Here is a 15163-nt window from a genome sequence, read left to right on the forward strand (position 1 = left end):
AATAGGAAGCATTACTTCCAGAGCGACCTATGTACTAGTAAAAAGGCTGTTCGGCTTAGATTTCCAAAATAATTTAGTTTTTATTATGCTGTTTATACTTACAGCTCACCGTCTGCCAAAATAAATACTAACTTGCACTACCAAGCCAAAAACTGGAAGATACTTTTGCTATCCGGTTACTGTCCAAGAACAATAACCATGATATCATAAAAGAAAACTCCACCATTTTCTATTAACCCACTGGCAAAAAAAATGACCCACACACCTAAGAATGCACAGTGAATCAGAGAATGGTTTTGATGCCAAGTGCCTTGTGTAATGAGAACAAGGAAGATGGAAAAAAAAACAAGCTTTTTTTGTCTGTTCAAACAATTACATCACTTGCAGTATTGTGTCAGCCTCCATGTGATCTTATTTTAACTGAGCTTTAGTTGTGCAAAGAACATCAGTAATTTCTAAGTAACCAATAAGATGTAATCAAGTTAGACTACTTTTGAATATAAGATTTCTATCTACGCTATATTTTCCTCATAGAATCATAGAATTACTCAGGTTGGAAAAGAATTTAAAGATCATCAAGTCCAACCGCAGCCTAACCATACTACCCTAACTCTAACAACCCTCTGCTAAATCACATCTCCGAGCACCACATCCAAACGGCTCTTGAACACATCCAGGGATGGTGACTCAACCACCTCATGTTTTTTTTACTCAGCTTATTGGTAAAATTTCTTGTCCCTCCCCCTGCCCTGTTCTTCCACCTTGCACTGTGCTCACATCTTTCCATGGGATGCAGCATTTCCTTGGAACCATTTCCAAGAACGTAGAAGTTCAACGTGAATTATATTCTGTTCCAGCACAGAAAGGAAAAGTAATACAGTTTTTAGAAGCACTGAGTTAACAAATCCATACCTACCTGATTTCCATTTTGTATTCAGGTATGCTCTGTTGTGCTGTAGGACCAGAGGCACCAGCACTGTCTATGCTACATTGCACAGCATTCCTCAAAGCACGCAGCTTAAATGAACAAAGAAAAGAATTAACAGATAGCGTGACATTTATGTGGCAAATGGTATAATACACCTCTGAAATGTCTTGCTTCTTTAATTATAGGATTATGGTTTTGCCCTATATGTGAGGCATTGGTTTTTTAGGGTGGAATTCGAATTTGGATCCTTGGATACAAAAGACATTTTCTGACTTGGATCACTGTGACAGATCTAGACAAGGGGGCAAGACAGATGGAGGATTATTCCAAGAGCTCAGCAAAGAGAAGGAACAAAAAAACCAACCCACATCAAATCAAAAGCCTTCTACAGTAGTTCTCTGGGATGAGGATGTACCACCAGAGGTAAGCACAGCAAGTGAAGAAACAAGAAAAACGAGGGGACATGATCAGTGTGTTACAGAAGCTGGGCAACAGCAACAAAAAGTTTAACTGCATTTTACCACTGAAAGACCAGAAGGTTTGAAGACAAGGCAGGCCTGGGAACAACAGCACAGGTTCAAACATACTTCTGAAACCATAATTTGATTACAAGGGGCCACACCTTCAGTTACTATTAGAAGACAGGAATCACAGAATTACAAGGGTTGGAAGGGACCTCTGCAGATCATCAAGTCCAACCCCTCTGCTAAAGCACATCCCCTACAATAGGTTACACAGGAAGGGGCCTGGACACATCTCGAATATCTCCAGAGAAGGAGACTCCACACCCCCAGCAGACAGCCTGTTCCAGCTTATTATTATTATTGTTATTATTGTTATTATTATTATTATTATTATTATCTCTATGCAACTTTCTGTGTTCCAGTTACTGCTTATTACCCTATCAGTGCCAACCAGTAAATAGAGCCTGGCTCCATCCATTTGCATTCTGTGCTTTTGATATTTATAAATAGTGACGAGACCTCCTCAATAGAGAGATTAAATAGAAGACACATTCTCCTAAAGTAGTTGTTGTAGTTTCTCTTAATGATAATAATGAATGTAAAACCAGATCCAGCAGATCTGCTGGAAATGAAAGCAAATATAATATGAAAGTAGGAGCAATGAAATTACAGTCAAGGATCAGTTTGTTTAAACAAACTGTTCAAACAAGAGAGATCATACAAACAAAGAGAAGTGAGTATACTGCTGAAGACATACTTTGGCTACTACAAATGAATCCCATTGGCATTTGAAGAAAAAGAAGATTTCAAAACAGATTTTGAAATAAAGAATAACTGATTCCAAAATGAGGACTGAAAGGTCCTAATATCTAATCTAAACCTCCCCTGCCCCAGTTTAAAACCATTCCCCCTTGTCCTATCACTATCCACCCACATAAACAGTCATTACCCCTCCTGTTCATACACTCCCTGCAAGTACCACAAGGCCACAATGAGATCTCCCAAGAATACCTTGTCTGTGAGCAGTTCAGTAAGATTCTTCTGTTTTCTGGCTAAATACTGATCGTATAACTGAGCCAGTTTAGCTGCTAACACATGTTCACGGCTAAAACAGGGATGATGTGTGAATATTAGTCCAGAAATATCAATATCCAGTTGAAACGGCCCCTGAAAATCTCCAGGTCCAACAAGATACTGATTGGCAGCTGTTGTTTTCACTGCCTGAAAGAAACAAAGAGACAAACAACAACAACAAAAAGGATTTTTAAGTCCCAAGATTGAGACTTAAACTGTAGAAGACTTCAGGCTCCCAATAGTAACATATATTAAAAACACTTACCTTTCTATAGACTGTTTCAAGTTCTGGTGCAATGCCTTCTTCCAATGAGAATACTGGAGGCCTAGTAGAAGACTGTTTAATTGGATTAGGCAACGCTAAGATTCTGCCATCATCACCAAACCACTCTCTCCCCTACAAATGAAGATAAAATATATTGCTTATTCCATATCTCAATGACTTGCAAAAAACAATTATGAAAGAAAAGGCGACTATGAGCTGTTTCTGACTAAGGATAAGCTTTGAAATCAAAGAACCAAGAGCTTGCTCAAATATATTTACTTATTTTTTTCCTTCAACATTGAATGTTAACAGACTCAGAAAAGAAAAAAAGAAAACAAAAATCAACAGCAGTTAATATTTAAGAAAATACAATGTTTAAATGGGTAGAATTCAATGAATTGTAGTTTGACACAAGACCGCCACCCACATCTTTAAATTGAAATGTAGAAATTATAAAGCAAAGAACTATAAAACTAAACAACAGCTCAGAGGGATCATCTATACAAGCACCTCTCAACTTCTCTAGGCTAAAACCTGAAACCTGAACTAATTAAAGAACAGCAACTATGAAAGCAGGTGAGGTGATGATTGCTATCCACACTCCACAGATGAACCATTGATCTAATTCATCCCTTTGGTCTCACAAACACGATCCAAGAAAAGTTTAAACCAGTGCTGTTGCAGAAAGATGGTAGGCTGCCCTCTCATGCATGCCTGCGTTAAGCTGACTCTCATCAGCCAAATATACTGATGTAGTCACACGGTAAAGCAATCCAGAAAAGTGACTGAAACCAAACAGTCACGAATTTTAGACCCAAACTGTTTCTTGAAGGAGCATTTCCTTGCACAGGAGAAAGTCAAAGAGCTTCACAAAAAGTGATTGTGGTACCAAGTCTGACAGAATTAAAGAAGTGACTCAGTGAACCTTCTGGGTGCCTTCCAACTTCAGTTATTATATGTACTATAAGAAAATACAGAGTGGAACTGTTATATTCTAGTTTAAATATACGTTAATTTGCACACACTTAGTACAGCACAAAACCTACCCAAAGCACTTTCGCAGACTACCCCTATTAGCTACTGTTATAAATCTTGAACATAACCAGATAACTTATATAATATTTAATTACACTTATAATCTGATCAATACATTTCTACAGCTACATCCCTCATGTTACCTTTAATGAACACAGATGATATTCCTCACTGCTTTTGTTATGATCTTCTAGTACATCACTACAGAGCTCAGTCCTGAATTTAAGTCTTTATACATACCACTAACTCTCTTCTGTGGCACATACAAGCAAAGTGATTTGTCCCCCAGCAAGCTTTGAGTAAAGCCAGGAAGACATCAGTTTTCTAAGGTCCAGACTGGCACTCTGCCTATTGGGAAACACTAAAACACAGTCCAACAAAAATCCAATTTCTTGAAGTCCAATATAGCTAAACATTTTGAAGATGAAAGCCCCGAACCACCACAACCTTCTATTTACTGACAGCCTATACAATAGCAAAATAATATTGATAAATAAGAAGTGTGAAGAAGACAGTTAAGAATACAATAATGACTCACATTGTCCTGTCTCAGAATTCTGTTTTCTAAAATATTTTGATTAGATGGTGATACAAAAGGCCTTTCTTCTGCGTAAAGACCCTCATCCTCAAGGTGCCTCGGCTGCATGTTTTCAGGTATCTTCTGAGAAGTAGGCACTAATAAGAAATTATACATAAAAGCACGTAAAATATCTTAACATTGCTGTTCTAGTTCTGTAATTCATTAACAGCCTCTGCTGCACGTTCTTTAAGAAAATGGTGCTCCATATAAAGCGTGCTGCCAGCAGCATATTCCTAAGTAAAATAAACTGTAAAAAGTACATAACTGAAATAGATCATTTTCTTTTTCTGGACAGATGCACAGATTAATTCTATCATAAAAGTATCACGGATGCTCCAAACAGATAATTAAACATTTACTTTAAACACTCTTTAAATGGAGTTTAGTTTTAATAGTTTCTTCCCTAACCCTGTTAAACCTTTCTAGCAGTAACAACTGATTACATGAACATTTTGAAGCCATTCTTAAATAAAGTAAAACTTTAACTATTACTAGTTTGGTTCAGGCTACTCTTGTACAAAACCCAGAACATGCATAAAAACTCATGTTAACCAGGAACAGCAGGCAGGATTCTTTAAACACCATTTGCAGCACGACTTCACTGGTGTGTATGGGCTTAGTACTTTTTGAAGAGCACTCTCTGCCTACATCCAAGAAGTAAGTAATTACGCCAATAAACACAGTAAGTACAGTGACCCCTTGCATCAGAACACACTGGAAGCAGTCAGAATTCAGATGCAAGGTACAAAAGAGGAACCAAATGTCAAAACTTGGGTATTTCGTTTCAAGCTGTCCTGGTATCATTCTAGTTTTATACCATTACAGAAGTCCTTTCTGTTTCTTTCACTTCAAATATAAAATAGAAAGTCACACCCTAGCAGCACAGAAATCCTAATGTTACACACATAGAATCACAGAATCATTAAATTACTCTTGGCAGGCTTGTCATATGGAAAATATTACAGATGTGGTAAAGTAAGTACTGTATATTATGCAGCGCATGAATCACTTTTAGTACCATGTGTACACTGTAACCTATTTTATATGCTAAATAACATAATAGCTAAACCCCAGTGAAAAAGGGGCCAGCCACCTTCCCTTCACTACAGAAGAGACCATGTTATAATCCAGAGCAACCAACGCACCAGCATAGCAGATGGTGATCTGTGAAGGTGTGCATATGACTAGTTAACATGTTTTGTCAGACCCTTTCAGACACAGACTTAACTGGTTGATCAGTGTCAGACACAGCCATTAAATCTCTCCCTGATGCCAGTCAGATACGTGATTTTTCAGTACATCAAAGAATGCAATGCTATACAAAACCTAGAAAGAAATTTGTATGTGCCATCTTCATACCTGCTCGCATGCTGGGAATGAAGAGAAATTCTTTTTCTTTTTGCAGTTGTTCGGAGTATTTTTCACACTCAACAGGCTTCATTACTAGAAAATCTTCATCTGTCTGTCCCATAATGAACAAATCAGCATCTTTAACTAGCTGTGCATCTTCATCCTATAGTTCAGGTGCAAACACCACCATTAGTTCATCTATTTCTTAAAGCAGGAATTTTAGGAAGTATACTTTCAGAACATCTAAGGAAACAAAAGCTGCCATCTTCTATCACATAATTAAAATTAATTCAAGTCTGATTGAAATTATGAACATTTATCCTATAGCTCACACCGTTTCCTCCTCCTCTTGCTCTTCCTCATGGCTTTCTACATATTCTTCTGCCTCTTCTTCATTTAATTCACTCCTTTTCCGTGCTCCAGCCTTTGTAGCTTCTGGTTCAGGATCAAAATTTAAGGTAAAGAAATTATACGCTTCTTCAGCAGAAGGATAATCACTCTGGACCTGTGAAAGGAAAAATAAAATCATATAAAGATGTTTTTAAAGAAACATAAAGAAGCAAAACTATCTTCCCATTAACATTAGCAGCAATGGCAGGTATAAACACTTGTTACTGGATAGCTATTTGTTCTCGAAGAGACCCCACACAAATGCTCTAAAGGATTGAAACCTTTTTAAATGATAGACTATCGATGAAAAAAACAAAGTATCAAATTCTGGCTATAATGCAGATATCATGATATAATGATGGATAATAAAAATACAGATGAATCACTTATGGATAAATTTCTAATTGTATTTTGCCTGTGAAAAACTGAGGCACCTCTGAGTATTAGGATGAAAGCTCCAATAGAAGAATTAACTTGAACATTTTTTGACTATAAACATTTGTGTTCCTTTTACTATGAGTTGGTGAATTCAAGTGAGGATTTTAAAAGAAGGAACATTTTTCCTCCAAGCTCCACAAATTGCATACAGATGGATTTACTTCACTTTTAAAAATTAAATAACCCCATGTCATTCTTATGTTTGGTTTCCATTTCATACTCCAATTCTAGGCACGTACTGTTGAAGAATTACACTCAAGACCAAGTTCTGCTTGCTTACCTGAACAGAATCACAAAGCCTCATAATGCTTAAATAAAATTAACGTCAGCTATTGAAATGAAAGAATTAATATTTACCTGTGACTTCTGCTTGAGTTTTTTCACAGAATCAGAAAACTTTATTTTTGCTGATAACAGAGATTCATCCCTTCGCGTCTCTCCAGGTTCATCACCAGACTGCACCAAAAAAAATAAGTTTTAACAAAATGCTTCATCAAAAAAGCAAGCAACCAGCAAATCACAGCTGAATACTGAGATTAGAGTACACTGAGAGGGGGTAAGGAGAAATCTGCCCATCCCAGGGACTGGAGAAAGGAGAGAGAAAGGAGAGGCTGACAGACAGCACCAGTCCAGAAGCCGTGGCAAAGGTGCTGCTGCCCAACAACACTGCCCACAGAGAGAATCAAAGAGCCCAGGGCCAGCTACTTCTATTGTCTCTGTTGAAATAAGGAATAATATATTTGCTCTTAATCAAAAAAAGCACTCTCTATTGCTTGGGTGCCCGAATACAAACATGTTGGTTTTTCTTTTCCCCCCCTCTCACAAACAATTATTGGTAGACTACTCTGAAACCCTGTGGATGACATTCCCTCGCCTTCTAAAGAAAGGAAATTGCACAGTTGTCCTAGTTGTCCTTTCCTTGTTTTCTGAAGCTTCAGTCCAGGCATGCCCAACTCATGGCCCAGCACAGCTCACAACACAGCCTGCCCCGTGTGCCATCATGGCAGTGATTGTGCCAGGCCACTCAGAACCAAGGGAACTAAAGATGTACTAGGAACCCCACGAGGGCTGAAACCAGGACACAGGGAAGGCACATTGCAGCACTAACTGAACTGAAGGTAAATGACACTATGGATTTTGCTGCACTGGCTAAACACAGCCCTGTGAACAGTGAAAAATATGCAGCCATGCTTTCTGTTTTGATAAAGGAATTTGAGAACAGGTTTCAAGACTGCAAAAAAAAATCATTAATTACTTAGGTTTATTTGCAACTCCATTTTCAGTCAACATAAATACATTACTTGTGAATTTTCAAATGGAATGTATAGAGTTGCAATCTAAAATTTGATCACGTCTCTTTACCAGACCTTTACGAGACCTCTCTGATAAGAGAGAAATATCCCTCACTTTGCAGTCACACCTCACTCACATCACTGCTTTTTGGCAGTACTTACAATTGTGAACAATTATTGTCAAGGATGGAGCACGTGAAGAGATTTGACCTCATTGCAGCCTTTCAATACCTGAAGGGAACTTACTCCCAGGAGGGGAGTAAACTCTTCGAAAGGGCTGATAAAAGCAGGACACAGGGAAATGGTTTTAAGTTAAAAGAGGGAAGATTTAGGTTGGATGTTAGGGGGAAGTTCTTTACTAGGAGAGTGGTTAGGCCCTAGAACAGGCTGCCCAGTGAGGTTGTGGATGCCCCGTCCTTGGAGGTGTTCAAGACCATATTGGACAGGGTCCTGGGCAACCTGATCTAGTAAATGTGTATGTTTGGTGGCCCTGCCAGGCAGGGGGGTTGGAACTACATGATCCTTGAGGTCCCTTCCAACCCGGGTCATTCTGTGATTCTGTGAAGAGTAAAATTTCAACCAAAATCTCTGATGAACACCTTGCGAGCTCACTAAGAACTGCAGCCGCTGCCATCAAACCAGTCTGATGCATTAGTTTCATAACCACAGAGCCGCACGTCCCACTAAGTTTTATGTTTCTGCTGTTGTCTTTTTATATGTTTTAATAAAAAAACATTACAAAATAAAATAAGTTTTGTTACTTTATACACGTCAACGATGTTATATATTTAATGGCAGCTGCTCCAAAAGTATCAAAGAGTATCTGTGTGCAGGTTTCACAGACATAAACTTTGTTATCTGGTTAATAAAGAATTCCTCTTCTAACAAAGAATATGCTTATACTAAAATATTTATATATAGAAAATAGTGACAAGGAAATGCAAATACAGAGCAATGACAAAGCTGATGTTTAGTAGTTATAACATATAGCGACTGCACTATGCCAACTCACATAAAGTTATAATAAAGTAACAGTAACTTAAATACTTCAAGGTATCTTAAGCAACAGAAGTAACAAACCTGTAAACGACAAGCTGAACAGGACACCTATACTGTAATTAAAGAAAAATGATTATCATTCAACATGTACATTAAAAGCAGCAATTAGAGAGGTCCCTTTGAACAAAAGCAAACAATATCATTTTAGTCACAATAAAATGAATGAAACTGATCTGTAGTTGAGCCTATAGCACTTACCCCTTTATCTAGTCTGAGTTCTGCTTTCCTTCCTCTGATGCTTTTTAAATGCCTTGACTGCAGACCCAGGTCTTCCTGAGACAAAGTAGCTTCTGCTTTTGACTAAGCAAACCAAAAAGATAATGCTCAGTGGTAATATAGAATATAATAGGACCAAAGCTACATTAATTCACAGGGACTCAACATCTCATGCATGCTTGCATTAGGGACAGAGTCTTTTAACTATATAATCAGCTTAAGTGCTTTTTAGACCTAGACATTAATACCCCTTACTAAACTGCACAGTAAACTTGCAAGCAAATCTACTCATGTCAAAAGAGTGTTAATAACATTTTGATGAAAATATACAGGAATCTTGTAATGATTTAATAATTTTAATTATTACAAAGGATAACTTTTATATTAGAAAAACAACTGAATCATAAGCTTCAGGAAAAAAACAAACCAACACAGCATGAGAAAGTCACTGGAAAAATAACCGCACCAAAGAATCAATCCAATATTATTTTGGCCATGGAAATAAAAAAGCAGATAACCCAATCAGTCACACGCAGCACTAGGAAAGCAAACTGAAGGTGCTGGTACTCAGAAGAAGAAAGCCAACCAAAGAGGACTTCTGAAGGACACGCACCCTGGCTGCTTTTAGTTTCTCTCTCATACGCTCCCTGACGGAAAGTTCTGAAAATGCCATCCTTGATGTAGAAGGAACAGGGGGCAAACCTGAAAGAGAAAACACAGTGATGTGATTCAGTTGATTGCTTTGTAAAAGACAATTTGAACTATGTAAAATAAGCCTATTTATAGCCCACAGACTCCCATGTCCCAACAAAAAGCACAAGGAAATAAAACTTTGTTTTTACAATTCAGACTTTACAGATCATTAATTTAAATGCTACAATATGCCCTCACAGGAGGATTCCTATTAGTGTTCCCATACCGCCCACTCTTCTCTCCAAAATTTAAAGTGAATGAGAACTTACCTCTGATCAAACTTATCAAGACCTCATTTTCATTTGAGGACTGATAGAATTCCTTCCCTTCATCTTCTATATCAGACAGATAATGATTTCTTCTGGCAGATTCAAGCCACTTCTGTAGAGTGACCTCATACCCTACTGTATGCCTCAATTTCTAAATAGAAAGGATAAATATTTACCCTTTTGCTTATAAAAAAAGCTATGGTCTTAGGGACAGAAATACAAAGGAGTGGATGCCTACAACTCAACCTCTCAGGTCTCAGGGAGGTGGTGGAGTCTCCTTCCCTGGAGATATTCAAGACCTGCCTGGACACCTACCTGTGTGACATGGTGTAGGGAGCCTGCTTTGGCAGGGGGGTTGGACTCGATGATCTCTAGAGGTCCCTTCCAACCCCTACAATTCTGTGATTCTCGTATGAAGTCAAATGATTAAGAGTACACTATAAATGAGATTGCACGTGTAACCAAATGACTGAGGTTCCACCAACTTTATGTATTAAGCAGAGTTGTGTTTGTGTTCTACACAGCACCTGGAGATGATACCTACTTCCCTTCCATTGGGCCACACCACCACACTAAGAGGGTCAGACTTCACTCCTAGTTTCCAGAACTAAAGGAAACTAAGGAAAGTCCTTTTCCGTAAGTTGAAGCCCACAGAAAGTTCCTGCACACAGAAAGGCCGTGTGTCTCCCATAGAGAGAAACGATGGACCTGAATTGCAATAAAACAAGCCTCTAAAATCAGCTGTGGAATATTCACCAGTGCAAGTCTCCGTGGTATGTTTTGTGTTTACAGTTGTCATGGCTAATCCAGCGTGTAAAAACACACCACACTTCATTGGAGCAACCGCTTCATTTCCATGTCATCCCAATTAATGAAAAATGCAAAACAACAGATAAGAATCTGCTTTCAATCTTCTGAAATACGTGACAATCCCCTGTAAACGTTTCCAGACAAGTCAGGTTAAAGTGAGCAGCGTAAACATTCAAAAGTAGTGCAGAAATACTCTGTCATCACTTCAAGCACCCACAAAACTGATGTTCCACGTGATTTTCATTAGTGAATCAATACCCTGTGATAACAGGGAACGATGCCGCTCATATGTAATGAAAAACATTTTAAGCCCTTATTAGTTGTGGCAAAATTAAAATCAACACATCAATTACTGTGGGGTTCTGTAGTTCCTTGGAAGAAAGATCACATAGAATCATAGAATGACCTGGGTCGGAAGGGACCTCAAGGATCGTGATGCTCCAACCCCCTGCCTGGCAGGGCCACCAAACTTCCACAATTACTAGATCACGTTGCCCTGATCCATCCAACCTGGCCTTGAACACCTCCAAGGACGGGGCATCCACATAAATGTTTATTTCTCTGTGCCATGGTATTTCACTGTGTTTATGTGTACAGGCCCTACAGCCATGTGATTTCTTCTTAGCTTTAAGGTACATTTAGGAAGCAGGAGAAGACAAAGTACTATGTTGCAAGATCACCTTTTCAGGACTGCATCAAAGCAGTTCAGACCACAGTTAACACCACAATAAACCGTGAAGCAATACAAGAAATGGAGAGCTATTCCTTTCTAGAATTGAGTGTCTTTGGAAAACAAACAATACAAACTGATGAATTATATTGCTATGAAGTCAACCACTTGAATTCACATCACAACACGCAGCGCTTCTCACTCAACCATAACAAAGAATCACAGGAAAGAGAGACTTCAGAGGACAGAACAGTGAGTTTTTATTGAGTAAAACCTCTGAGGAAACAAAACACTCTCCAGAAAGGAACTAATGGATAAAGGAGCTTCTGTAAAACCAAACAAGCATCACTAGATGGTGTCTCTTGATTTCCTCACACGACCCATCTAACAGCTGCTGGGACCCAACCTAAAAGCTGCTGGGACCCAACCTAACAGCTGCTGGGTTCCCTTCCTGGAACAAGGAGGCACAGTGACCATCATAGAGATGCAGACGTTCCTACACTGCAGGTGCCCACAGCAAATACCACCTTTTGCTAAGACGAGCTTAAGGACAATACGTCTGACACCGACAGGAGCATCACAGCGGTTCCACCACAGCAGTGACCCGTTACTGGAGGTACCGGCAGGCTCCATTCTGCCCTATTCAGCCCCACAGAACCGTTAATGTTAGTTAAAATCCCACTCCCACGTCCCCTCACGCCCCTCCCCTCCCGCTGGGTCACTCACTGCGCCGTGCCGCTGGGCCTGTTGCCATGTCGGCGGCGTTCCCTCGCTCCGCCCGCGGCTCGGGGGGGCCGGCAGGTCCCGGTAGCTGGAGCGGGGCAGAAAGGAAGGGGAGAAGGCATGAGGGAGGGGACAGGGACGGAGAGCGGCCTCAACAGGGCAACAGCCGGTGCGACCCCCGACCCTAAAGGGGAGGGGGGGAAACACGAGTGCACATGCGCGGTGTCGCGCTCAGCGCCCTGTGTGCATGCGCGATGGGCGCTCGGTTGCTCTTCAGCAGCTTAACTAGTCGTAAGACATTAAAGCAAAGGGAGGAGGGCTGTATTAGATGATCTTGTAGGTCCTGTCCTTGTGATTCTATGGTTCAACTTGCCCTAAGAAAGTGGTTTTGTTGGGCAAACCACCTCTGCATTCACCTCAGCACCAGTTACTCCAGCACCTTGCACAAGTGCTAAGCATTATGTGCCTGCAAACTGCAACGCGAGTTACACACATCACACAGAATCACAGAATGAAGGGACCTCAAGGATCATGTAGTTCCAACCCCCCTGCCTGGCAGGGCCACCAAACATACACCTTTACTAGATCAGGTTGCCCAGGGCCCCGTCCAACCTGGTCTTGAACACCTCCAAGGACGGGGCATCCACAACCTCCCTGGGCAGCCTGTTCCAGGGCCTAACCACTCTCCTAGTGAGTTAAATCAGGTAACAGCTTTGTGGCACTAAAATTATAACGCTGCAAGAAGCTGCAGTGCTTGTGTTGCTCAGCTCATAAACTTCATATCAAACTTCTACGTATTACACTTAAAACTGTCTCCTAAAGGCACATCAAAATGGAGAGTGCTGGAAACGAACCACAAGGGCTTTATTCCGGGCACTTTCTTTAACAATTCTTTATCACTTCCTGAAATTAAGTGCAAAAGCAGGCACTAAAAAGTAGTAATAAACAGCTGAAAGCAAGTACACTAAAGCTCTCCATTAGCTTGGTGGCTGTGTTGTTTCCAAAGCAGTACAACCCCAAAACAAACAAGTTTGTTTTTTAACTCCTCTTCACAAATTGAGTTACATCAGAAACACACCACGCTGAGGGTTCTGCATTCCTAAAGCTGTCTTACGTGCAGAACGCTGCGATATTTAGACAGATCTGAAGGAGAATAGTTGTTTCCTACCTGGGTTTTCTGGTGCAGCAGCTGTGGGACTGCCGGCAGCCAAGCACAGCAGCCTCCCCTAGCAACAGGCTACTCTGCTTTTTAAAGAGGAAGGCTCAGATTCTGCTCCTTCCGCCACTAAAGCCATTCTGGAAGACTTTCTGTTTAGTGAACAATTTATTTTACAGTAAGAGAAAGCTATAAGTAAAATACAGGGAAGATGAAGAAGTGATTGCAGCTCCTGCCCATTGCACCTTATCCCAGTCATTGCATAGTTGGTGTGGCAGAAATCTGTCAGTGCTATCAGTTTGTAGAAATGTGGATTGTCTTACATAGGGTTCCTCATTTTTATAGGTACAAAACAGAAGTAAGACAGAATTTAAGTCATATATGATTCCTGGAGGAGGGAAAAACACATTCATTTTGGTCAGCATCATAAAAACAAGGAAGCCCAGTGTATTTGATTGCACTGTGCAGCAGATGCAGTGCTCCAAATGAGATGATGTGAGAATCTTCACTTTGTGGGGCACAGCACTGTCACTGATGTTTTGCCAAGGAGCAGACAGAACCTGTGGGTGCTTGTAGAGAGAAACGACTATAAAAAGCAAAATGTTAATCCTTAGTGAAAAAGAGAACCTTCAGGCTTCATGGCTGGGGCCATGGCTGCGGGCCCTGTTTTTGGTACTATCACCTCATCACAGCACCCTACATCTGCTGTGCTGCCTTCCCCAAATGATGCAGGCCACAGGGTGATCTTACAAAATAAGACTACGTGTTGTTGTATTATTTAAATCACAATTTTGACTCTGATAGGCAGCTCTGCAGTGATCTCAGCTTCAGGGAGGTTACAAAGAAGGGAGAACAAACTCTGCTCAGCGTGATTACTTCAAACTGATTGCACCTCACTCCAGCATGACTGAATCCACAAATAAAATTCCTTGAGATTTGTCACACATGGAAGAAAAATCAGTGTTCACTTATCAGACCATCTGCCAGAAGATGCAGGTGGTGTGGAAAGGAGGAAAGCCTGCTGCTTTGGCAGCAGCAGCAGTGGTCGACAAGTTTTCAGATGATTAAAGAGGTTGTTTTTCAACTCAAAGTTTAAATCCTTCCCACTGACTTCCAAAGCTAAGAATAGCACTTGTTTGAAAGTGAAGAATGAGAAGAGAATGCTGGGAAGAGGTTGTGTGGTTTTTTACTCTCAGTTCTAGAAATCTCATCTGCTTCTTGCTGAGTTCACTTTTGGAGCCTCTTGATTAATTCCTTAATAATCCTTAAGCATGTTGAACATGGGGACATCAATGAAGCATCTGTCTAACCTTCACATATTATAAAACCTTTGGGAGGACAGCCAGGTTACTTCAGTTGAAGCTGTCCAAGGAGAAACTGGAGCATTACTTCATGAAAGGTCTGCCAAGAGGTCACTTGCATCATTATAAAGGTACTGCTGTGTTCTCGTCAATCCATATCTTCTAACTGAGAGACATGTAAATTGCAGTATTATATTACACCAATTCTTCCACTTAGTTGTTGTCTGAGAGCAGCAATCATACTTCTGCCATCTCAAAGTTGAATGCTAACCCCAGTTTGTCACCTAGATACAGGTAATACAAAGAGTCAGGTATTTCCAACCCCTTCCTTTCTTAAAGCAGGTGTTGAATACACTGTTGTCCAACACCTATTACACTGCACTGGTAACAGGAAAGTTAGCAACTAATTTAGCCTAGGCAACAATGTTTTAGAGATTAATGTCAGATAAG

The 15163-nt window shown here is 40.2% G+C and overlaps 1 protein-coding gene across 4 annotated transcripts in view; it reads right to left on the bottom strand.

Annotated features, from left to right (window-relative positions):
• CC2D2A (coiled-coil and C2 domain containing 2A) overlaps positions 1-15163 on the bottom strand; it is a 43568-nt gene that overhangs the window by 24437 nt on the left and 3968 nt on the right. For 2 of the 4 annotated variants that reach the window (XM_015862615.1, XM_032444562.1), the window contains exons 3-11: positions 9705-9793; positions 9074-9175; positions 6882-6980; positions 6031-6201; positions 5706-5859; positions 4305-4441; positions 2732-2863; positions 2404-2613; positions 917-1017 (exon numbers count right to left, since the gene is read on the bottom strand). In XM_015862615.1, coding sequence (XP_015718101.1) covers positions 917-1017; positions 2404-2613; positions 2732-2863; positions 4305-4441; positions 5706-5859; positions 6031-6201; positions 6882-6980; positions 9074-9175; positions 9705-9793 — 1195 coding nt within the window. Of the gene's footprint in view, positions 1-916; positions 1018-2403; positions 2614-2731; positions 2864-4304; positions 4442-5705; positions 5860-6030; positions 6202-6881; positions 6981-8896; positions 8929-9073; positions 9176-9704; positions 9794-12259; positions 12345-13424; positions 13444-15163 lie in introns of those variants that run through there. The other 2 variants (XM_015862616.2, XM_032444563.1) reach the window with 2 other exon arrangements.

This window comes from Coturnix japonica, chromosome 4, assembly GCF_001577835.2.
Source record: "Coturnix japonica isolate 7356 chromosome 4, Coturnix japonica 2.1, whole genome shotgun sequence".
NCBI classification, from domain to species: Eukaryota; Metazoa; Chordata; class Aves; order Galliformes; family Phasianidae; genus Coturnix; species Coturnix japonica.